The 25,536-nt window shown below is 40.8% G+C and overlaps 1 protein-coding gene across 3 annotated transcripts in view; it reads left to right on the top strand.

Annotated features, from left to right (window-relative positions):
* The window catches only part of DYNC1I1 (dynein cytoplasmic 1 intermediate chain 1), a 299,879-nt gene that overhangs the window by 56,468 nt on the left and 217,875 nt on the right, over window positions 1–25,536 (top strand). For 2 of the 3 annotated variants that reach the window (XM_032304874.1, XM_032304873.1), the window contains exons 5-6: window positions 833–892; window positions 16,138–16,253. In XM_032304874.1, coding sequence (XP_032160765.1) covers window positions 833–892; window positions 16,138–16,253 — 176 coding nt within the window. The remainder of the gene's footprint in view (window positions 1–832; window positions 893–16,137; window positions 16,254–25,536) is intronic. The other variant, XM_032304875.1, reaches the window with a different exon arrangement.

The following is a 25,536-nucleotide window of genomic DNA, read 5'->3' as shown; positions in this document are numbered from 1 at the left end:
GGGCACGGGATTCGGGACGGTTTCCTGCATGCACTCGGTTTCTAGAAGAGCTGCTTTATCCCCCTTTATTTTGAAGGAGAAAAGCATGGAAAACTGAATGCCTTGCTAACTGGTGAGACTCTGTGTTGTCTTTTGTGAAATATTTAAACGATGTAAACGACCCCCGGCATCTTGAGACAAATGTTATTATCAGTGATCATCTCAGTGTAATATATAAATTAAAAAAAAAAACACCAAAATACCCACGAGCCTCAAAATCCAGTGCATTGTTCTTGCAGTAACGGACCTGAAGAAGCCAGAAGTTGAGCAGAGGAACCTGACGGCAGGCTCCACCTGGCCTGACCGTCTCCCCCAGACGCTCTGGCTCTCACCCGTTTGCCGCCTTGCCTTTGGTTCTTTTCACCCCATGGGAGATGATTGGTGCTCCCAGGTGTGGATGGGCTCTGGGGTGTCCGAGAAACATGAACCAGTTTGCATGCTCAAATCAGTCCAGCTTGAGTAGAAAACAGAACAAAACAACAACAACAACAACAAAGGGTGAGGAGGTATGTAGAGTTTGAGTAGTTAGCTTTGGGCTTCCCTCCGTGAAAACACTCACAGCTTCCAGTACCAAACATTCAAAGGGAAGGACAATTCCTCGCTTTCTTTTGTCACTTGATATTCATGGGGTCATCCTTGCACCTGGGGATGGAGGGGCGGAGGGAGTGGGGAGATGTTCTATGTATGTACTGTATATGCCATTGCCTTGATGAATGACATGGTTTGGTTTGGTTTGTTTTCCTCCCCTTTTGTTAATTCTCTGTGTTCTTTTTCCTTTGTGCTGCACGATTAGGACCCTGCAGTGGGACACAGACCCCTCAGTGCTCCAGCTGCAGTCAGACTCAGAACTTGGGTATATGTCTGCTCTTTTGTTACTCCTTTTATTATTTCTTTGCGACACTTGTGTTGAAATGCTGGAGCTGTCGTTTCCCAGGTTTTCCCCCCTTCTGTTGAGCTTCCAGTTGGATAAGTTTATTTCCTTCCATTAGTTTCCGTATAATGTGAAACCTTGAAGAAAGTCTCTCTTTGTGGAAAACACCACAAAAAGTGGCTTTTGATTTCTCCTTCTAAATTCCTATTATCGCAAAATGTTACTTCCCTGAAACCAAGATACAAACATACACCCACACCTCAGCTTCAAGCTGGGGCGTGTGCGTTCTGTGGTGGGAGCTACACTTGACTAGATCCTAATCATCCTTCCCCTCTACTAACAAGTTGCCTTGGGTTAATTTTTGTTTAAAATTGGTATTAAAATGTCCTGTCTTTGTTTGTTTCATTTTCTTTTCACTTTTTTGGGGACCCACAATAAGCATTTAATTTTAAATAAGTTTGAACACGTAAAGGTTCCTGTTCAAAGAAAAAGCAGATTTGTTGCATTTCTCAGTATTAAGAAGTTGCAAATATTCTATGATGGATGAGGTCTTCTATATTATAAAGATTTTTTTTTTCCCCCTGAAGGAAATATACCGTCCCAGGTTAAAAGATAGCTCCAGTATGGAAAATTTTTCCCCAAAGAATAAAACACAAAAGTCTGTCTTAGAAAAGGAGTTTACTTCTCTTGTAAGATGGAAGTTAGCTGTCGGGGTGCATAATACCTTTGCAACTGGGCATTTGTACCAGCTCATGCTCAAGCTCAGGAGATTCGGTTCGTTTGTGTCTCTTCCCAACTTTGCATTCAGTGAAATCCGCTTGAAATCAGCCATGGTGGGAGTAGTTACACCGTAACAACTGGCAAATGTCACAAACCAGGGGCACACTCCCTTGTTTTCGCAGCCGTTAAGAGACATTTGCCAGTATGCCACCGGGTACCTCCGAATGTGACGAGCACATTTTATTACAGTGTTTTACAAGAGTATCATTTTTCTTCTTTCTATATTTAAGCCAATGCATCTCAAAGTGGGTCTTTATTTGTTTATTTAGTTATCATTTATTTTTGAATTCCTGAGATTCCTGGGCACATTATCTGTGGGTTTCTATCAGTGTCCATGCCTACTATAGGTGGACACGAGGTTGGAGGACTGTCTGGGTGTCAGGTGAAATGTCATCTGTCCCTGGCCCTTTGTGTATACGAGAGTTCTCAGCAGACTCACAACACTGCTAAACCAAGGAAATGCTCTAACGCTTCAGGTAACTGAGAGCACTCTTCCAACATCACTAAATTCTTGGCTATTTAGTTCTTGGAGGTCATTGTATATCATGTTTCAATTTTTATTATTTGAATAACCAAGAAATATGGCTTAAATCAAGCAAAGGAATATGAACATATAGTGTGTTACAATTCAGAGGAATTTCAGAGTGCAGTCCTTCAGTATTTCATTGTGTTTTTAAAAAATGGATGCTGGAACTGGCAGAGACTCTAGCCTATGCACTTAACAGATTTTTAGACAGATTGTGGCCTTGCTAAATTACACTTGCTGATGTGGAACAGTTGGGAACTTTCCCATTTAGATGTGTTTTCCAAGCAAAAATTCAGTTGACTATGCAGATTAAAACTTGTGACTTATTCTGGGGAGATGGCATATCTGTGGCTCCCACCTTGCCTGCCACATTTTACTTAAGATCAGGCCCAGAGAGTCAAAGAGAGAGGAGAGATGACATTTTCTCAACCACGGACTGGTCAATGGTGGAGAACTTGTAAGGAACATGCAGAGAGGAGATTATTTTAGTCAGATTGCAATTTTAAATACCGATCAATGAAAATTTGCCATTTCTGATAGTCCTTATGTGCAGGGCAGCCTTCCCCTCATACACAGTTGGATAAGCTATACTTCAGGCAACAAGATTTTTCTAGAGATAATTTTATTTCCTCTTCTTGATCCTTGGCATGAGGTTGATCATAGCCCAGAGCTTCATCTGTCACCAGATTGCTCTTTTAATTTAAATATAGTGGACATTTAAAAAAACAGCTTTATTGTAGTATAATTGACCAAAAAATAACCACACACATTTAAAGTATTCAAGTTGAAGTAACATGTATGCACATCTATGAAACCATCACCATGACCAAGATAATAAACATATGCATTATCCCTATAAGTTTCCACATACCCCTTTGTTATCCTCACACTGCTTCTCCCCATCCCCCAAAACAGCTGATCTGCTTTCTGTCGCTATACTTTCATTTACATTTCCTGGAATATAGAATAAATGAAACCATGTGGTGGGTATGCTTCTGACTGACTTCTGTCACTCAATAGCTATTTTGAGGTTCATTCATGTGAGGTGTGTATCAGTAGTTCATGCCTGTTCTGCTGAGTGGTCCATCATATGGACAGGCCAGTTTGTTCATCCGGCCACTTTTTTTTTTTTTAAGATTTTATTTATTTATTTGACAGAGAGAGATCACAAGTAGGCAGAGAGGCAGGCAGAGAGAGAGGAAGGGAAGCAGGCCCTCTGCTGAGCAGAGAGCCCGATGCGGGACTCAATCCCAGGACCCTGAAATCATGACCTGAGCTGAAGGCAGTGGCTTAACCCACTGAGCCACCCAGGCACCCCATCCAGCCACTTTTTGATATGTGTTTGGGTTGTTGCCAGGTTTTCTGGCCATTACAAGTAAAACGGATGAACCTTCATGTACAAGTCATTTTTTAGACATACACTTTCCATTCTTTTGGGCAAATATCACCAGATTGAATGGCTGAATCATACAGTGGATGTACATTTAACTTAAGAGATGGTCAAGGTATTTTCAGAGTGGTTTTAGTGCTACACATTCTTACCAGCAGCGCATGAGATCCTCAGTCCCTCCCCATTCTTGATGACACTTGATTTGGATTTTTTTTTAAATTATTGTTTTGTTAACCACTATTAAAGGAGTGTAGTAGTATCTCATTGCTGTTTTAATTTGCATTTCCCCAGTGACTAATAGTGTTGAATATCTCTTTATGTGTTTCTTTGCCACTTGAATATCTTCTCTGATGAAATGTCTGCTTAAATCTTTTGCCCTTATTGTTTATTTGTTTTCTCATTTTAGAATTTTGGGAGTTCTTTACATATTTTTTAATTTATTTTTTCTTCATTTAAATTCAATTAACCAATATACAATAAATCACTTCTTTACATACTTTGGGATACAAACCTTTATCTGATAAATAGTTTGTAAATACTTCTCTGCATTTGTGGCTTGTCTTTTTCATTCTCTTAACTGTGTCTCTAAGAAAACAAACCTGTTTAATTTTGACAAATTCCAATTTACAAATCCATTCTTTTATGAATCATGCTTTTGGTGACATAATTTCAATATTCAGGGATTTCTTAAATAGATGGTGGAATATAATCTTTTATGAAAGCATTTGAGTTTGGGGTTTTATCGTGGGGGGGAATTTAAAAATACAAATTCAGTAACTTTAATAGTATGGACCTACTGAAGTGATCTGTAGTTTTCTGAGTGAGCTTTGGCAGTTTGTGTCTTTGAAGTAATATGTCCGTTTTATCTCCATTGGCAAAATTATTGATCTAAAACTGTGTTTGTATTCCTTTATTATCTTTTAAATACCTGCTGAATCTATAGATATTGCCACCTCTCTCATTCTTGATATTAGCAAATTTTATCTTATGTCCTTTTTTCTGGTATGGTAGAGATTTATCAGTTTTATCAAATTTTGTCTTGTGTCCTTTTTTCTGGTATGGTAGAGATTTATCAATTTTATTGATCTTCTTATAGGACCAGCATTTGGTTTCATTGATTTTCTCTATTTTTCTATTTTCTATTTCACTGATTCCTATTCTGATATTATTTCTTCTGCTTACTTTATATTTAATATGGTTTTCCTTCTTAAGTTTCTTAAAGTGGAAGCAGAGGTCATTGACTTGAGATCTTTCTTCATTTCTAATATAGGTGGGTAGGGCTAAAAAATTACTCATAAGTACTACTTAGTGGCATCTTGCAAATTTTGGTATATTTTTGTCATTTTAATTTAGTTCAAAATACTTTCCAGTTTTCCTTTTTATTTTGTCTTCAACTGATGAGTTATTTAAAAGTACGTTATTTAGTTTCCACCTATTTGGGGACTTTCTATAGATCTTTCTGTTACTGATTAATTCAATTTGACTGTGGTTAGAGAACATATTTTTAAAAAGAGTTATTTGTTTACTTATTTGAGAGAGGAGGCAGGAGAGGGGTAGGGAGAGTGAGAGAAGGAGAGAGGCAGACTCTGTGCTGAACCCAGAGCCTGACATAGGGCTCGATCTCACGGTCCTGAGATTGTGACCTGAGCAAAAATCAAGAGTCAGCTTCTTAACCTACTGAGCCACCAGGTGCCCTGAGAACATATTTTGTATTATTGGTGTCCTTTTAATTTGTTCAGACTTACTTTATATTACTGAGATTCTTTGGATCATTTGGTGTACAGTTTTCAACAAATCTAGAAAAACCCGACCATTGAATGGTCAAATATTCAAATTTTTTTTTTTCTCTTCCTGCTGCTCTTCTGGGAACTCAAATCACATGTATATTACAGAACTTGAAATTTTCCCACAGTTAGATTACTCTGTACTTATTTTTCTTTTCTATCTGTGTTTTATTTTGGATAGTTTCCCATGTTTTGTGTGTGTGTGTGTGTGTGTGTGTGTGTACACTACTCTTCTGTTTTGCAATATTTAGTATTCCATCAAAACTACTCAGTGAATTTTTAATTTCATATACTGTGATTTTCAACTCTAGAAGTTCAATTTGGGATTTTTAAAGAAGAACTTACATGTTTCTACTTAACTTTTTAATACTTGAAATACAGTTTTAGTAACTGCTTTGATAGCCTTGCTTGCTAGCCCATCATTTGTATTAGTTCTGGGTCAGTTTCAGTTGACTGACTTATATCTTTTCATTATAGTCATTTTTTCCCCTGCTTATTTGCAGGTCTGTTTATCTTTGGTTGATGGCAGACATTGTGAATATTGTTAGGTATTGAATGTATTTGAATTTCTATAAATCTTCTTGAGATTTGTTCTGAGGTACAATTAATTCACTTGACAATGGTTTGATCCATTAAAGTCTTTCCTTCAAGATTTGTTAGTTGGGACTGGAGCAGGGCTCAGTCTAGGGCTAATTAGTTCCTGCTATTGAGGCAAGACACTTAATGCAGGTTCTACACAATGGCCCCTAAATCTTGTTTTCTAGCCGAGTGGGAGGGAACAGGTAATAATCCTGTTCCTGTTTGAATGCCCAGAACTCTTACCTTTGATTTTTTCAGATAGTTCTTTCCTTGGCCTCAGATAGTTTCCTCACACACTTGCACTGAGTCAGTACTAAGCTGAATCCCTCAAAGGCAACCCTAAGAAGATCTTTGGAGTTTTCTCTTTGTGCAGTTTAACTTTCTATTATTTTGTCCTGTCAATTCTAGCCTCTTTGGTCTCCCTAGACTCTCTGCTCCTTCTCCTGAACCTAGGGAGCCTGGTAGATTTCATGTGGATTTCTTCCCTGCATCATGGCCTGAGAATTCTCTCAATGCAGTAAGCTGGGCATTTACCAGAATCATCTTCTGTTTCCCCTCTCTTGTACATCACATTTCTTTGTTGCCTGACCTCCAATATCTTACAAACTGTTGTTTCATTTAAATTGCTGCCCCCCCCCCTTTTTTGGTTGTTTCAGGTGGAGAGTAAATCTGGTTTCTATTACTCCAACTTCACTAAAAGCACAAATATTGTGTCACTTGATTCTGATTTGTATAATATCTTGTATGTTTACTAGATCCGTAAGCAAATGGCAATGTAGAGAGATAAGAGAGATGATAAGGCATTCAGAAAAAAAAGCCTCAAGAAAATTATGAATAAAATGAGAATGTAAGTTTGACTCTGGTGTTTTTTTGTTCTTTTGCTTTTTAATTTTTTTGGTTGTTTGTTTGTTTTGCTTTTAACCAGGCAAATACTTATGACAGCACCCAAAATGCTTTACTCTCTTAGGCTATTGTGATAAATCAAGTGAATTGAAGATGATAGAAATAAAGAATTAAATAAGAGGATAAAAAGAGTAAAAGGTCACAGAATAGGAAAAAAGAAAAGTCTGAATAGGCTGGGAAGTGAAATTTGGGGTTCCAATAGAGAAATTTGAAAAAGGGATTATATCTCAAATATTTTTGTTGTTTTATGAGGAAAACTTAAGTACAAATAACACCGTGAGATTGTCAGTCTTTAGGGAGATGTGCTGAGTCAGCATAAAGGGTGTGGGGCTAGGACGGAAGCAAAGATGCTCCATGATGAATAGACATCAATGAGCAAATGGTATTTTGTGGCCCTTCACTCAAAACTTAAACCCAATAACATACAGGACTGTTTGGTGCCTTCTGATTTTATTGACCCCTCACAATTATATTTCCTCCACATCGTAGTTTCTGCCTTTTTAATAACACCCTATCACACTTTCTACAGAAATGGAGAGATAGAACAGTAGCTTATAATGTGCGTGTGCGTGTGTATCAAAGGGTAATGGTAAAAGGCATTTCAGAATCTCTAAATAGAGAATAAATTTTGATCCATGAAAAGCCTTAATAAATTCGATTTAACAGACCCAGTTACAGTTTCGTCACAAGAGCAGGAGAAGTGCTTCCTTCCTTCCTTCCTATGCTACTCGTTTAGCCAGTCCTCAAACCTTTCTTGGGAAGCTGCCTGCTATCTGCCAGACTTTGTTCTATGTTCTCAAGAACCTTGAGTTAGCAGTTAGAGGATAGTTTCTGTTTCGTAGTAGCAGCAGGATTTTCATAAAACTATATTCTTTTTTATTCCACTTCAGAAAAGTGAATATAGCCAGTTGGCAAGAGTGTGTGCTTATACTTTGGTACTAAGGGACTTAAAGTATTGTATAATTTTATAGCTTGATATTGCAACAGCGGCCTGCTCATGAATATGGAATCAATAAAAGGCCTTTTCTATCAAGATTTTATCATTATTTAACTTTTTACGTAATATTAGAGAAAACACACTTCTGTGCCTTCTGTCCTTATAATTCTAAGCTTTCAACTTCCTGGTCCAGACAAGCTCAGACTATAACCAGGACCATTCTGACTTCTCTCTCCTCCCGGAAATTTGCAGGATTTACTCGTGGTATGAAATTCAAGGCAAACCCTTTGGCTGTGCCTGTTGACTGAGCCAGACTTGACATTTGCTTCTGTTCAGGAAAAATACTTCAGCTGCCAAACTAATATCTCTGCACAGTAAGAAGTAAATATCATAGAAACGAAATAAATACCTCCTCAGATGATTTTTTAAAATGCGAACACAGAAAATGGAAACTCCTCTTTTTTGAAGTAATCAGAGAATATCAGCCCTCAGGTTGCTTCCCAGTCCTTGGGGGAAAACACCACTCGGAACCCAGGTGATAAACAGAGTGTGGGGAGAAGCTGCAAGGCCAGGTTCACTTCCATTGGGTGATGCCCCATTGTCACCTTTACTCTATGTGGTGTCCCCTTCCCAACCGTAGGTATCAGTCCTCGAGATGTCACACCTTGACACCTAACCGCGCTACAGTGTGGTGTTTGGAGAACAAATTAACCTTTACCGTTGTTTCAACCTCTTCCATATTGCATGAGTTTTTGTGCCCTTGGCTCCCTCTATTCCTTCTATGGATGCAGCATTTTCTCATACGGGCTCTCATTGGGTGGCTCCAATGGCCATATTTTCTGTCTTGTCTTAGATCACATAGAATTGGAGAACCCTTTACCACAGGCTCATCCACTGAGGTACTCATCTTTAACCCCAAAGCCTGTCTTTCTCTGGATTCCCCTGTGTCTTATAGTCACACCACTCACTTTTCCTCCCTTAATGCATGAGGGCTTGAAAGAATCACCAATCGATTCCTTTTCCTGCACCCTTCATAAACTGCTAAGATCTACCCTTTATCCTTTTCCAGAGTCACCAAACTACAGGATGTCCTTTCTGTTCCCAGGGCCATCACCACCTTGGACCAAGTCTACATTTGTTAGACCATCAGTCGCAAATCCAGTAACCATGTCTCTGGCTGCCTCCTATGAATTAATGCTTGCCTGGATTCTCTGTTTGATTACTGAATCCATCCACCCTTTGTTTGTAGATCCTTTGTCAGTTCCTGTATACTCAGCTTCTAAGGTCCCACAAATAGTCTCTGGTCCCTCATTTGTTAAAGTGAAAGATTTAGACACCATTCTTCATGTGGTTGACATACTAATGTTCCTTTGCAGCTGTCAGTTTCTATTAACAGTGACTGTCAGCAATTTCTTATTATCCACAGCATGAAGTTCAAGTTCTTTAACTGAAGATTTTAAGCTCTAAGAGTCTGGTGTCCATGTACCTCCCTAAAATTGACCTATTGCTCTTCAGTTTAAAACTTCTCTTCTGAAAACCTAGTCTCTCCGGTACAAAATGTGAATTCGGTCTCCAGGTCTTTGCAATGGACCAGCTCCTGCCTGTCCTTCAAGACTCACATCAGACCTTCGATCACAGTGAAACTTCCTTCATTTATTGAAACACATAGTAATCTGTCCTTTACACTCCCCTGTCCCACTTATTGTATGAATTACTCATATTGACTCTTATTATTTTCTACCTTTCTTTCCTATTTGCCTTTTGATGTATATGTTCAACTTCTTTTTTCTGCCTGTAATGTTAGGATCTGGCATATTGCCATGCTTCCAAAATTGTTTGTGGTTGCTGATAATGTTGGTGGCTGAAGCAGTTCCTTTGCCAGTTGTCAAAGACACTGTACCTACCCACGTAAGCTGTTTGGACAAGGAAGAAAATGGAACCATTACCATTCTTGCCATCTTAAGGAATCTTCTTTGAGAGAAACCTCGAAGAATTTTAGAAGCAGCACTAGAAAAATTCTTTGGCAACACCATTAATGTATCATGGGATGAAATACTCACATGCAAATAAGCAAGAATGAAACCCAGCAGGACTGAGTGTGGGTCCAGTGAAGACATTCCTTTATTCCTTAGCCCTGACCCACTTTGGCATCTGGCTCAATAACTCCTTGTCTCTGAGAAGATCTGCTCCTGATTTGACCTGCATGAGTCCAAGTCTCTTCCCTGCTCCAGACTTCCCATTATTGCAGTGACCCTTTTTGGTTTCCTGGCTTTTGAGGCCACAAACTGGCTTTTTACCAGCTTAGGCTCCCGACTGCTACCTTATCCACGGTCACTCCTCTCCTGCTGCTGGATCGAATCGGTCTCTCATCTAGCTGTATGATGTGCAGCCACCGGACACTCTGAGACTACTATTCCAAGATTACAATTAAGAGCCCTTTGTGATTCACAATTTGTAACTTTGTAGACCTGCTTAGGCACCTGAAATATACTTTTACTCTGGCTTTTCTGTGTCTTCGTACAGGCGTTTGCATTGTGACATTAGTGGAAAGAAAAATCTTACTCCTGTCATGCTCTGTCTTGCAGCTTTACTTCCTAATATTGATGATGAATTACAAAATGAATCATGCACTCTGATATAAACAGACCTTTAAGAATTAGCTGACGGTATCTGTGAAGTTCTTATAGCAGCCATCTCACTTAAAGCTTTGTCTGTCTGAAGCCCGTTCTCTGATATTGTCGGGTTCCTTTATGAGTTCAGTGGAGACGGTACAGCAGTATGATGCGGGGGCATCCTCCCTTTTCAATTAGACTAAGGCCTTAGCTGCTAGGATTTGGCTATGGGTTGGGGAGCCCCAGGTCAATCTGGCTAAGTAGTGGAGTCTCTGTTCCCACACGTTGCCCAGTATTTCTAACTCAGTGATACTCAGGCTTTAGTGAGCATCAGAATCACTGGACCCTGATCCCAGAGATTCTGTTCTGCACAGTTCAGGTGGGGCCTGTGAATTTGCATTCTAACCTGTTCCCATGTGGTGCTACGGCTGCTGGTCAGGGACCACACTTTGGGATCCACTGCTCTGGGACTTCTCCCATCCAGGTTCTCTCTAGATTTCTTAGACGTGGTCATGGTGAATCCAAATATAAGAGGCCTTATTGTACTTCTTAAGTGACATTGAATTGCTTTCTTATGGGAATTTAGAATATGATACATGTTTAATTCAGTACATTTAAAGTTCTATTAAAACCTCTTATTTTGGAATAAATTATTGAGGTGAAAAATATAGGGTATCATTTAATAATACGCCACATCCGCCATGGCATTTAACAGTTAGAGACTCAACGTACGTTTCTGTATGATGCCTTCTTCCTTTTCCTTCTTCTAGTCTTATCTCCCTTCCTCACACATTTATTTAGTGCCTGCTCTGTACCTGAAACTGAACTGAGGACCAAGATGCAGAGCTGAATCAATAAGGAATGAGTAAGTTTGCATCCTTGTGAGACATGGGAAGAGGTGACCGCCCTGGCCAGAAAGGGGCTGTGGCAGACATAGCTGCCCCACAGTGGTAAGATGAGGAGCTCTGCAGGAGGGGTGCTGGGTGGGCAGGAAAGCTATCCCAGAGCCAGGACCAAAGAGTCAGTATGGAATTGATAGCCTACTTAGAAGGAAAAGGAATCAAAGTAGCATGAGTGCTACAGTGGGTATTTTCTCCCCCCTCTTTTGCTAAGCAGTTTAATTTGCATCCTTGTATAAAAGAATTATGAACTCGTTAAGTCTTGACTAAAAATAAATATGATGCTCAAAGTTCATACTTTTTTAAAAAAGATTTTATTTATTTATTTGACAGAGATACAGCAAGAGAGGGAACACAAGCAGGGGGTGTGGGAGAGGGAAAAGCAGGCTTCCTGCTGAGCGGGAAGCCTGATGTGGGGCTCAATCCCAGGACCCTGGGATCATGACCTAAGCCAAAGGCAGACTTAATGACTGAGCCACCCAGGCACCCTCAAAGTTCAGACTTTTAGAGAAAATAACTACTGACTACTTTATCTCTTAAACATAGTTTAGAACTATCTTGTCAGCTGATAAAATTGTAGAAATATTTTTCTACAAAAGGGGAAGTTGAGGAAGTCCTAGATCACAGGGTTGTACAAGTGGATGGATTCTGGATCCCCTGACGTGCAGGCCCTAAGATGTATCCAGGGCAGACTCAGAATTGAGGACTCAGAGAGCACACTGAAGAGGAAGGTCTTTGCTGTGGAAGGGTGCCACCTCCTGGCCAGCCTTTCTGAACCAGCTAGGACTGGGAACAACTGCATGGTTCTCACCAGGCAAACACTATCCTTCTATTATGTTCTGATACTTGAGGCCTGGCCATGACTCAGGAATCCTCTTTCATGCTTATGAAATGAACACAGGTGCTTGGCCCTCCACTCTGTTAGGTTTTAAGAATGCACCTCACTAAAGCGATGCTCGTCAGGCACAAGGAAAAAGAGAACAAGGTCAACAGAGAACAGTTTCTAAGAACATAATCCTTGGACTTGGAGTCTGATGGAGCCAAGGCCTGAGTTGGTCACTTACTACTTTTGTTATTTTGAGCAAATGACTTCACATCACTGAACCTCAATTTTCTCAGGTATAATATTGGAATATGATGTAAAATTATAATGAGAATAAAATAAGATATATATATGAAAATTCTTTATATGCATTATAACTACATAGTTACTAAAGCAACAGCAAAATAGCCACAAAGAATAAAAGCATCTGATACAAAGGCAGCTTAATCAGTCCAGAGACTGCATGGAAAGATACAGTAATCTGTCAAGATTACTGCAAGAAGTGTTATAAGGGATTGCTTTAAAATTTGAGACCAAATCATCCACAAGTTTATTATCGATGTATCCACTGATGGACACATTGGGAGGATCATGTGATCACAACTAGGCTTTTAGTTCTTTTTGATGGCTTGGGTGGAGTTGGGACCCTGAGCTGTCAAACACAGGGTCAGTGAGGGACTGGTTGAAACTTTTCAATAACTATTGAGAAAATAAAATATTTTGCTTAGTAAGAAAAGCTCACTTATACAAGATAAGTTTTGAAAGCAAAGAAGTTTCATAGTAAAAGTGCTTTCAGTTAAAGGAAAAGAAAATACTCTTCCAACTAGCAAAAACTACACATGTACCCATACAAAGAAATTAGTAGTGTGATTCTTAGGTCTCATTGACAGAGGAAAACTCCAAAGCTTTTTTTTTTTTTTTTTTTTGACACACAGAGAGAGAGAAAGAGATCACAAGTAGGCAGAGAGGCAGGCAGAGAGGGAAGCAGGCTCCCTGCTGAGCAAAGAGCCGGGCATGGGGCTCAATCCCAAGACCTTGAGATCATGACCTGAGCTGAAGGCAGAGGCTTAATCCACTGAGCCACCCAGTTGCCCCCCCAAAGCTTCTATCTTAAAAAGTCTTTTACTTAGAGCATTAATAAATCTGCCTTCTCTGATTTTTTAAAACAAATGTAAGCATTATGATAATCAACCAAAAAGATAAATTGAGAGTAGAGACACTTAAGCCAGGAGCTGCTTGCTATGTGCCAGGCTCAAAAGTAAGTGCTTTGACAAGTTTTAGCTTCATTCACTCTTCACAGCCACCCAGTGATATATACCCATTTTATAGATAAGAAGCTTGAGGCTCAACAAGTTTGTCACTTGTCCAAAGCTTGCATTGGCCGTTTAGCTGGTAAGTGGCCAAGCACAGATTTGAACTGAAATTCGTTTCTCAATGAGTACATGACTTAACCCTTATGCTGTACTGTCTTACCAGTTGCTTTTGATTTGCCGTGGTGGATTATCAAGTTACATGTCTGCTGCCTATTTCCAGTGCCTGCTGCTGGTTATCCAACAAGATAGGCCTACGGCTTCCCTCCTGTTAGTTAGAAGCCCTGGAATCCCTGCCGGCAGGTGTGGGTAACTTCTAGTGCCTTGCACAGATGCCCATAGAAATCTAGGATCCGGGGTGATCTCTTCATACCAGCGGTGACCCCAATGGAAATGGTGGGATCAGTGGGGCACCTGGGGGACTCAGTGAGTTAAGCGTCTGACTCTTAGTTTCGGCTCAGGTCACGACCTTGGGGTCGTGGAATGGAGCACCGTATGGAGCTCTGCACTCAGCATGGAGTCTGCTGGAGATCCTCTCCCTCCTCCTCTGAACCCTCCCTTCTCATAAGTAAAATCTTTTTGTAAAAGAACTGAAACGGTGTACACCGTTTCCTTTAACTGTTCTATTTTCTCAGTATACCTATGTTGGATATGTGCACATGTCTCTCTGCCATCTCCTTCCTTGAGTGAGGCAGCCTGTCCTCTCGGGCCTTCAGGAGGCTGCTCTGGGCTATGAAACAGCAGGAAAGGCAGCACCCCACCCATCCTGTGGTGTCTACTCATGCTTTGTTTTCCAATTGCTTCAAGAAAGACCCATTTCAGCAAAGAAAGTGTTCTTCTCTGATGTTCAACTAAAACCTGAATTTCCTACTTTGAAACCTTGAGACTTTTACTTTGTTTGGCAACTTCGTTTCTAGCATATCTGTTTATTTTCTGCTAATTCTGTGTGAGGAGGTTGCCTAGAGGGTCAGGAACCCAGCGTGACCCTCTTTGGGGGCCCAGACTTTGGAGTGAATGAGGCCTGTGAGGCCCAGGCCTGTGTGGGGCTTGTTGAGACTTCAGAGGGGGCCAAGCAAGCTTGTTGTCTAAACCTGTGTCTGTTTGGTCTGCTCTGGGCACATCTTAGCCCTCGGTTGTGTGAGTGACTCACAGAAAAGAAGAAAATTTTGTTTGCCTAGAATGCTTGGAAAATTGTACATGGACGTTTCTAGCTGTGATGTGCATGATCTTTCATGTTGTTATTACTACTAGAATCAAAAATACAATGAGTCTGTGCCATCTGCTAGTAATAATTAGAAACAATAATATAACTAGAGATGGGTCCTAGAAAGCTAGGGAATGTAGTTGGGATTACCTCTAGAAACTTATGAATTGTGTGTTTTTCACCTTCACTCCTTTCCCACAGAGACACTCGTACATACTCTATGTCCAGAAATTTTTAAGAAACATGGTAGAATATGTCGCATGCTTGAACTAAATCTATTGGTGAAAACTAATGTTCCAGAAATTGTTTTAAGTTATATGTGTAAATTATGCACATATGTGTACATAATATATATGTAGTACATGCATTCTATGCATATAGTGCAGATACAATCCCAATAGCAAGTACTAGTAATCTCTCCATTTTATAGATGACAAAACTGAGGCACAGAGCAGTTAGGTGTCTTGTTCAAGATCACACACAGCTTGGAAGCAGGGGGCTAGAGTCCATATGCTTAGCCACCAGACTCTGCTGCCTCCATGATTTGGAGGTTTCCTGGGTGACTCGGGAGGCACTTTAGATTTTTGCAGTAGCTCAGAATTCACCATTAAGAACCCTAGGGAAGAGTTGACTTGGTGGGAAAGGCACTGGAGCAGGACTCAGGCCAACAGTGTTTTGGCCTCGGTTCTACCATTTGTGAGTTGCATGTACTTGCACTTGTCTCTTACACAGCACTTCCCTTTCCTCATCTGTAATGGAAATGGTGATAACATCTTTCCCTCGGCCTCACAGAGGTGTCACAAGGACAGATGATACTGCAGATGTTAAAGACCTGAAGTGTGACATAAATATTCAGAAATGAGTTTTCACATGGTCACAGAGTGGTTGGGGAATTTCAAGCCAAACCTTTATCACTCTTAGCCCAGCGCCCTCTTTGCCCCCTATGCTATGGCGATATCTTTAAGCAAATTCGCATGCTGGTCGCTGTTATCTCCATCTTGGAGAACCGAGAAGTGCCCCACTCCCCCTTGCACGATCCCCTCGTTACTCTCATGGCAAACATGCTACTCCACTCAGAAATCATCTTTCTTTTCTTCTGACTTGACAGTCATTATTTTTCCTTTGTCCATGGCATATAACAGGCTAAGATTTCCTATTACCAATGAAAATTCCCTTTATAAATTTAAATCAGGCAAAATCAAATGTGCTCCGAATGGAAGGGCTCTTCTCTGAGCTAGACCAAGATAGAGTGAGGCTCAGCATGAGGGACCTACCTGACATCACCAACAAAGTAGGACCAAAGTGGGGCAAGAAGCCACATGCCCCAGATGCCATCCTGAGGCCTGTCCTGATTTATGGCCCAGCCACTTGCATTGAGAACTTGCAGGCTGAGATTTGTGTTGGTCCTGTTTGTTATTACTGATAGCTCTTCTGCAAGGACTGTCTTCCTCCCTGAGCTTTTGTCCTTTGTCACTCACAGGCGAAGACTGCACAGGCTGGGTGTGTCAAAGGTTACCCAAGTGGATTTCCTGCCCAGGGAAGTCGTGTCCTACTCCAAGGAGACCCAGACTCCCCTAGCTACACATCAGTCTGAAGGTAAACTCTGTCTTTTGTTTGCTTTCCATATGATCTCTGGGAGAAATTGCCAGTGTCACATCCTTCTGGTTCTTTTTATATCTTACCATAACAGATCTTCCCAGGACATAAACATAATGACACACTGTGAAAGTCTTAAGACTCCTTTGGCACAGATTTTAAAAGCTCTGGACAGGGAGCCCAATGGTATGCCTCCAAAGGACCCGTGAACTTTAAAATGGATTACTTAGGTGACATTTTTGTCAAAACTGTATGAAGGGGGAAAAGACATATTTACAAGGGAAGATAAATTAAGGATGAAAAGGCCTCAACTCTCAACTTTGTAAAATACTAGAAACTTTTCTGAATTTAATCAGTAAGAACAGTGTGAACATTAAGAGGCATAATTTTCAGGAGTCAGCAAACAGCAGCATCTGTTCCTCAAAATCAAGTGTTTTGGGACACAACCACACCTAGTCGTTGGTGTCTGTAGTCTGTGTGGCTCCTTTCTTGCTGTAATCGAAGGGTCAAGAAGCTGTGACAGAGCACTCACAGCTCACACAGCCAAAAATCTGGCACCTTATAGAAACACTTGGCTGATCCATGATTGACTTTGCCATTCAGATGAAAACACATTAGAGTTTCTTACCATTTAAAATTTAAAACCAGTTAAAATCTCTGTTTCTTTGTGCCTACCGGAAAACATCGGGTGGAAAATTCACATGCACATCCCAGTCAGTCAAATAATACTCTAAGAGAAATTGAAGCTGATAAAATGCTCCCCTGAGAAACAAGAAATCCCACGTAAGCAGAAGAGGGAGAGGTGCGTGCTTCGGATAAGAGGAGGTTGCCTTCTTGGAAAAGAGCATTATCGGTATAGCCAAGCAAATTCTCTTTTTACTTTGTGGTATTTTATTGTTTGGTGTGTGAAGAGAGTGGGAGAGTTCCGGGTTCATGGTTGTTATGTAGTAAATACTGAACAGAAGCACGAGAATGAAAAATGATTTGCATGCCTTGCTTGGTTTGCAATGAATATATGTATTTGTGCAGTTTGGTTGGTGCGAGCTACAGAGCTTTTCAGTTTGGGTTCCAAGCACATAATAGCCAAAGTGAAATCTGGTGCCTTGAAGTAGAGCGCTCCCCACAGGGCTTCTGGAACCCTTTCCTGGGTGATGCTGGCTGCTGCTGGGAGGAGTCTGGTGACAGGGCCCTAATCTTTCAAATCTGAGCGTGAAAGGATTATTAGAAGCAAACAAGGAGCACCCTCTGGTGGTGAAAGTTTAAACCCGTCACTTCGCCAGACTTCAAGAACTGCATATTAAAGTGGCAGGAAACACGGAGTTAGAAAAGCCTTTGGGAGTTCACCTAGTCTATCCTTGGACCTCCAGGCAGATCAGAAAGATTATTAAAAAACAACCTCACCACCCAACCAAAACATTTGTTTGAGTTAATTTGCTGCCAGAGGTATTTGCAGAGCTGTAGCCCGAGGTATGTTTATTTAGCCGAAAATCTGACCCATAACCTAAAGTTATACAACTGAAATAGGAGAAGGAGTGAATTCTATTTTGAAAATGTGTAGACTGCAGATATTGGAAGGGGTACAGACATATTTACAAGGGAAGATAAATTAAGGATGAAAAGGCCTCAACTCTCAACTTTGAAACTAGAACACATCAAAAGAAAAAGCCTGGGCATTCTGTTTTATTACTGCAAAGAGAGCTTGGGCGCCCTCGTTATGCTGTGGTCCAGGCAGCAGGAAAGAAGGAATTTATTTCTCCGCCATTGGCAGAAGTTCTTCCTGTTTTGTTAAACAAGATTCATAGAGGGTTGTTTTTTTTTTTTGTTTTTTTTTGTTTTTTTTTTTTTTTTTTGCGGCAGTGGGTGTTTCGATGGTTCAGATTCCACAATACAGATTTGAACTCAAAGCTAGCCCCTGCAGCTCTAGACATTAAACGATGCCCGATGGGTCCAGACTGGCAGAACTTCACACAGGGATTCAGCAAGTTGTCCTCTCGCCGCAGACGCTTCTTCGACCTTTGGCAGCCCACCGTCGCCCAGCTGCCTGGCTGACAAAGGTGCCCCGTGCTCGCCTTTCACATGCCGTGTGAAGGGAGCCGGCGGAGGGAGGACTGGGGGACACATCGGGCAGTGGGCAGCGGGAATCCACCACTTGGCAGGTTTGGTTTGGCTTCTGATTTGGGGCTTGAGCCACGGCAATGTTTTCCTGACAACGGTAGCCGTTCAGAAGTAGGAGGTGATGAACTATTGGATTTTATGACACAGTGAGGCTCTTGGATGGGTACTATTTAAAGCCATGGTGTATGTAAGATCCGTGGCGTATTATCGCCCATAGCATATGGAAGAATGTGTTTTTTTAAGTCATACTGCAACGATGGAAAATGCAACAATAGTCAAACGAGTGATCTCAGAACATTGATGTTTTTCTATATCCAATGGAATTCCAGTGCACTAAGTTTTTGCCATGTTGCCACTTTACTCTTTAAAATGAAGGGAAGGGACTTTTCCCAAATTTAAGTCTCTTTTCTCCACCATGTACTATAATGAACATTCTCTTATCTTTTGATTGTAATGACCTGTTCTGAGAAACACTCCGGAGAACGATTTAAACCAGGACGATTAAGGATTGACGTCCCTATGAATATTATTTTTCAATACATATTTAAGTCATGAACTACAGAAAAATAAGGCTGAAAATAGGACACCCTGACTGGGAAGCAGGATATCTCTATCCCCCAAATATTTTAAATACGGGTTTTTTATTCCCAAGTTGTAAGAAAGGAAAAAAAAAACATTATGCTTCCCTGCCAGACTACCCCTGCCTTGCCTGTTATTAATACGCCCTGGACTGCCCGTGACCTCTGGACATTAGTTAGGAGCCAGTGTTCTGTATCCTTATTACGGTGGGTAAGTGGCTGGCTCATACAAGACACCCAATAAATGCTGTTGAATGACAAAGATGATGCCACAAATATCTTAGAAACTCCCAAGTTCTGCAATTAGCCCTGGGAGAATGAGAATTTCTTAACTTGCTGGTAATGCATAAGCCACTCTGGATGGAGGAGAAAACTTATACAACATGGTGGTGGTGTTTGAAGTGTTCTCTGATCCTCCTCTCCTCTTTATATCTCATCAACAGGAACTTAATGGCTTCCGGTCAGCTCCCTCCCTTCCCACTGCTTCCCTCCCACGCCTTGTTTCTTATGCCTAAGAAAGACCAATCTGCTTTCGTTGTCTGTAGTGCCACGTGGCGTTGGCTTCCATACACGCACGTGTACGCCTCCCATCCCAGAATGCTCTCTCTTCTGTCTGCCTTCCTTTGGGAAGTCAAAGGAGGAAGGAACAGTCAAGGATTATCTCCTTGGTAATTCCACTTCTGGTAGGCGTCACTCCTACCATGAACATAGTCCATCTAATGATTATCTAAATGTCTGCCTTGGGTGGGCTGCATGTCCTTCCCTTCCATGCCCAACATGGTGCCTGGCTCAAGGAAAGGGCTCAGTATCAATGGAAGAAATGAAGAATGCCATGACGCTGGAGGAATAAGAAGGAAGGAAGAGAAAGTATTCACCATACTTTGGCGGGGAGGGAGTATGACCTATGCATTAAAGTTACATTGGCTTTATGGGGTTTTTAAGGAAAAGTCCTGAGAGTGAGCTTGTGTGGAGATGGGAGTTCAGGGTTTCCATTTCAGCCAGGCCTCTAATTTTATTCCCATGAACATGAGCGTTAACTATCCATGAACATGGCCCAGTTATAAGAACAGAAGGAGAAAATCGCCTGTGTTGGCCAGGACAGAGCAAAGCAGTCACCAAGTTGTTACTGTGGGAGACATTACTTAAGTACTTGAAGTTTGGAAGAGATGTGAGGGGAGGTGGCTAAGGAAGGCTTTTGTTTCACTTTTGCACTTTTAAAAAAATATATTTTTTCTTGATTGGTTGAGGAGAATTTTTGCTTTGGCTTCCCATCCTCTCCAGTATATACTTAATCCAAAAGCTGTAAGTGTAGAATTGACTAGGGTAGTCTAGCCTAGCACTGTCCAATAGAAATGTAATGAGCAGATCACTACTTTTGTATCTTAGGGGTAAATACCCAGTACTGCGATTGCTGGGTCTTAGGGTAGCTCTGTTTCAACTTTTTGAGGAACCTCCATACTGTTTTCCAGAGAGGCTGCACCAACTTGCATTCCCACCAATAGTGTAAGAGGGTTCCCCTTTCTCTGTATCCTTGCCAGCATCAGTCGTTTCCTTACTTATTAATTTTAGCATTTTGACTGGTATGAGGTGGTATCTCAATGTGGTTTTGATTTGTATCTCCTAAGGCCAAGTGATATGGAGCACTTTTTCATGTGTCTGTTGGCCATCTGGATGTCTTCTTTGCAAAAATGTCTGTTCATGTCTTCTGCCCATTTCTTGATTGGATTATTTGTTCTTTGGGTGTTGAGTTTGCTAAGTTCTTTATAGATTTTGAATACTAGTCCTTTATCTGATGTGTCATTTGGAAATATCTTCTCCCATTCTATCAGTTGTCTTTTACTTTTGTTGACTGTTTGCTGTGCAAGAGATTTCTATCTTGATGAAGTCCCAATAGTTCATTTTTTGCCCTTGCTTAATGTAGTGATCTGGAGGGGCACCTGCACCCCATTGTTCATAGCAGCAGTGTCCACAATAGCCAAACTATGGAGTAGAGCCCAGATGTCCATTGACAGATGAATGGATAAAGAAGATGTGGGGTGTGTGTGTGTGTGTGTGTGTGTGTGTGTGTGTGTATAAAATGGAATATTATGCAGACCTATAAAAAATGAAATCTTGCCGTTTGCAATGCCATGGATGGAACTAGAGGGTACTATACTAAGCAAAATCAGTCAATCAGAGAAAGACTATTATTACATGATCTCACTGATATGAGGAATTTGAGAAACAAGGCAGAGGATCATGGGGAAAGAGAGGAAAAAATGAAACAAGACAAAACCAGAGAGGGAGACAAACCATAAGAGACTTTTAATCTCAGGAAACAAACTGAGGGTTGCTGGAGTGGAGTGGGGTGGGAGGGATGGAGTGGCTGGGCTGTGGACATTGGGAGGGTATGTGTTGTGGTGAGCATTGTCAATTGTGTAAGACCTACACCCCTTAAAGTATACATTATACGTTAATTCAAAACAAACAAATAAACACACAGTGACCCAGCAACACCTGGGTGGCTCAGTTGGTTAAGCAGTGCCTTCAGTTCAGACCATGATCCCAGGGTCCTGGGATCTAGCCCCACATCTGGCTCCTTGCTCACCAGGGAGTTTGCTTCTTCCTCTGCCCCTCCCCGTGCTCTCTCTCTCTCTCACGTGTGCACGCTCTCTCTCTCTCTAACAAATAAATAAATAAAAGCTTTTAAAAAAAGAAACATAATGTCATCATTAATTTTAATAATGTTTTATTTAACCCAATATATTAAAAACATTATCATTTTAATATGTAGTCAATATAAAAATTATCAGTGAGATATTACACATTCTTTTTTAAGTCTCCAAAATCTGTTTTTTTTATTTTATACTTAGGGGATATCCCCAATTTAGAAAACTAAATTTTCTTTCTTTCTTTTTTTTTTTTTTGAAAAAATATTATTATTTATTTATTTCAGAGAGAGAGAGAAAAGGAGAGAGCATGAGCAGGAGGGAGGAGCAGAGGGAAAGGGAGAAACAGACTCCCTGCTGAACAGGGAGCCTGATTTGGACTCAATCCCAGGACCCCAGGATCGTGAACTGATCCAAAGGCAAATGCTTAACCAACTGACCCCCCAGGCACCCCCAGACACTAAATTTTCATTGGAAATACTTGAACAATAATTAGACTTCTTAAAATTTGCAATTGAAACAGCAGAATCAAATGTTACAGTTGCTCCAAACATATTTAAAAGCTTTTAAATAGTGGACTCAAATATCAGTTTTTTAAGTTAAATATAAGTAAAAATGCAATTCCCCGGTTGCATTAGGCATCCTCAAGTGCTCAGTAGCCACACGGGGCTAATGGCTCCAGACTGGACTGCTCACGTCTACCACACACCATGATTTCATAGTTCAGAAGCTGAGACCCACAAGGCCAGCCTGATCCCTCACTTCACCATGGCGGGCCAGAGGCACCTGGGGGAGGAGACAGCCCCTTGTTTGTAGAGAACGCCTCCAAGGGCATGATGACATCATAAATTTTCCTTCCTTTTGTGAGATATGGTATGTCCAAGCAGGTGTTAGATGGCTGGACAGGAGCAAAGTTGTACTTTAAACAGGGCAAGTTCACAAATAAACCTCATTTAGTCATCACAGAGACAATTATGAGAACTCCCCCTGGGTTCTCCCTTCATAGTTCAGAGTTCAGGTAATGGGACGTTTGCTCCTACCCTCTCTTCGCACTGTACAAGGGACTGCCAAAGACTGTGTATGAACTCCTTGTTAGTTATCGACACCTATACCGCTCCCCTCTCCCTTCTCCCCACATTCCGTGTGAAGTGATTAAAGAAAATGATCAAGATTTGAATTCTAAACCATGTATGGCTGAGTTCTAACTCTTCCAACACCTTGGTGGCCCCCAAGAGCATTCCCAAAGAAAGTCATTTTCCAGAGAATCTAGGTAGAAATATTTATTTGGAACCTTAAATATGAAACCAGCAGTTCTTAGGGTTATAATTTCCTGGTGGAAGCCAAACTCAATACCCTGGAGATACGTTGGGAAAACACAGGCTTTGGTGGTATAACCTTGACTCAAGCTCTTCAGCTGGCCCGCGGGTTCCTGCACTTCACCATCTATCTCTAAACTTAATCTTTAAAGAACAGGCAGGTATCTGGAGAACAGCCATGGTGACAGCTGGATGCAAATTAAAAATCCCTAGTGAAGATGACACATACTATTCTTATTTTTCATTTCTGTTCTATAGACAAGAACGGACACTGTTCCAGAAAGATACTGACATCTGCTACATTTTGCTTCCTTGAACAAGGCCTGTCATTTCCCCTTTGACACTTGATTAAAGTGTTAATCCTCTTTCAAAACTAACTATAGAGGGTTCAAGCCTCTTGTTAACAAGGTCAAGCAATTGAGGGATCCTCTCCTAGGACATTCATTTTCTTTAACAATATTAACCTCATATTATCTTGGTAAGTCTCTTAAAAGACAAAAAAAAAAAAATGGAGGAGGAAAGGGAAAAAAAAAAGATGGGCTCTTTTTAGGAATACAGACACCCTAGAATTTTATTTTATTTTATTTTTTTAGATATTACGTTTATTGAATAGACAAAATTTCTGCTTTAAAAAAAAAAAAAGATAATTGCTTTCCCTATCCCTGATACTTCTTTTCAGCTGTTGGTCAGGAGAGCTTTAATGGTCTAGTTCTTGATTTAAATTACACATTGAAAGAGATACTGGCTTAGTTGCTGGCCAGTTTTGATATTCTAAAGCAGAAGTCTCATGCTAAAAGTTAACTTACTTTTTTGAGCACCTAGGTAGAGTACCATAGGTGGTACAGTCAAATAAATTCATTTATCCAAAATATTTCTTCCAGTGAAAACAGAAGGGTGCTAAACAACAACTAAAAATAAAGCCAGAATTCAATAAAAAAGACAAAATGTAGAGTAAGACTTAGTACCAGTGGACACCATCTTATTTCCTGTACTTCTGTAATCTGTAGTTTTACAGCAGGGGGAGGGACATTGAGAAAAAGGGCCCCAGAGCATCATGTGAACTTTAGGCTAAAAAGGAGATTATATCTTCATTATAGTACCGTACTGGAAAATAAAATATTATGCCTTAAGAAGATGGTCCGGTACTTTGTTTAACTATCAGTTAGCCACTTAATTGACCAACATATCACACTCTCTAGATCAAGGATTAATGTGCTGATGGAGTTCAGAAGTAAAAACTTTTGCATGGAATGAAAACATTGTCCCTTGAAAGCTGCTATGAAGGATCCGTCCCTTTAACATTCCATACAACCTTAGGGTAACTTAAAGAGCCTCTTCACAGCAGGAAGATGAGTAATGAGGCAAAACATGGGCCTGGAAGCTCATGTTAAGAACACAAAAGTTGTTTTGAGATTTTTTTTTTTTTTAAATCTGACTCCAAGGTTCACACATGGCAGGTACATGATCTAAGTACATTTCACTGAGAAAATCACTAACACCCCAATTATAGACCTGATATCAAGTAAATATGTAATCACAGATCACTAACTGCTTTTCCCAGATCCATTTACCGATCCAATCCCCTTGATTTTTCAAGGCATACCTTCTCATAGGTCCTCATCCCTGGTCAGAGGCACATTAATTCTGTGTACCAGCAGTGCCTGGCATAGTGCTTAATATTTGGGGTGGTAATGGATGGATGGCCTGACTTAGTGCAAAGGTTAGTAGCAACTGTCTGCCTAAGGAGCCAGGTAATAGAAGAAATAAAAGTAAGTCAAAGGGTAGGAGGTAGGGGAGGTGCTCCAGAATTCATAATTTTAAGCACTGGAAGCTATAGTTGATTTAAGCAGGGAAGAACTTGAATGAAAGGATATTCTGTAACTCACAGAATCAACATGAAATTTGAAAAAGCACACTCAGAGGACAGGCAGAAACCAACCAAGAGAAGCTAATTATTAAGGAGACAGACAGCCCAAACCCACAATACATAGAGTTTTCAGTAAGTCTGTGAGTCTGCTGGTCATGGGGGAAGCATGACAAGCGGGAGGAAAATTCAGCATAAGTAGTTATTCTAGAGAAAAGATACTGATTCCTCTCCCCATGATGGAGAAAGATGAAAGTGAGTGACCTCGCTAATTACCCTTTCAAGATATGGTCCAATACTGAGGGTTTAGGTTGACTCTGGTTGGGCAATAGCCCAGGCACTGAGTCAAGGCCACTGAGTTCCTGTGTAGCCTATATTCTTGCCACCTCTGTTGTCAAATCTAAAGACCTCTTCTATGATTCCCTTTTAGAGTTACTTGTCTGCTCTGGGCATCGTTGAATCAGTGGGACCATAATTTCTAAGTTGTATAGCCATTAAATGGTAGAAGCCTTTTGAGTCACCTGGCCAATGGAATGAGTGTGTGCATGGTAGCCGTTCTGGCCCATGCAGCATTATGGCTCTTAGTATTAGATAAACAGTGTATTTGCCATAGACTTTGAAGTTTACCAGACCACTAGACCTATACAGACTTTTCTGAAATAGCAGGTCCTCTATATTCGAAGGTTTTTCTCCCATCTTCTAGCCTACTGTCTTAACCAGGTATGGAAGGTAACCCTGCTCCCTCTGCAGGGCCTGCCGGCA

Source organism: Mustela erminea, chromosome 11 (assembly GCF_009829155.1).
Source record: "Mustela erminea isolate mMusErm1 chromosome 11, mMusErm1.Pri, whole genome shotgun sequence".
NCBI lineage: Eukaryota > Metazoa > Chordata > Mammalia > Carnivora > Mustelidae > Mustela > Mustela erminea.
Note: the sequence above shows the minus strand (reverse complement) of the source record. Positions and strands in the feature narration are given on the sequence as shown.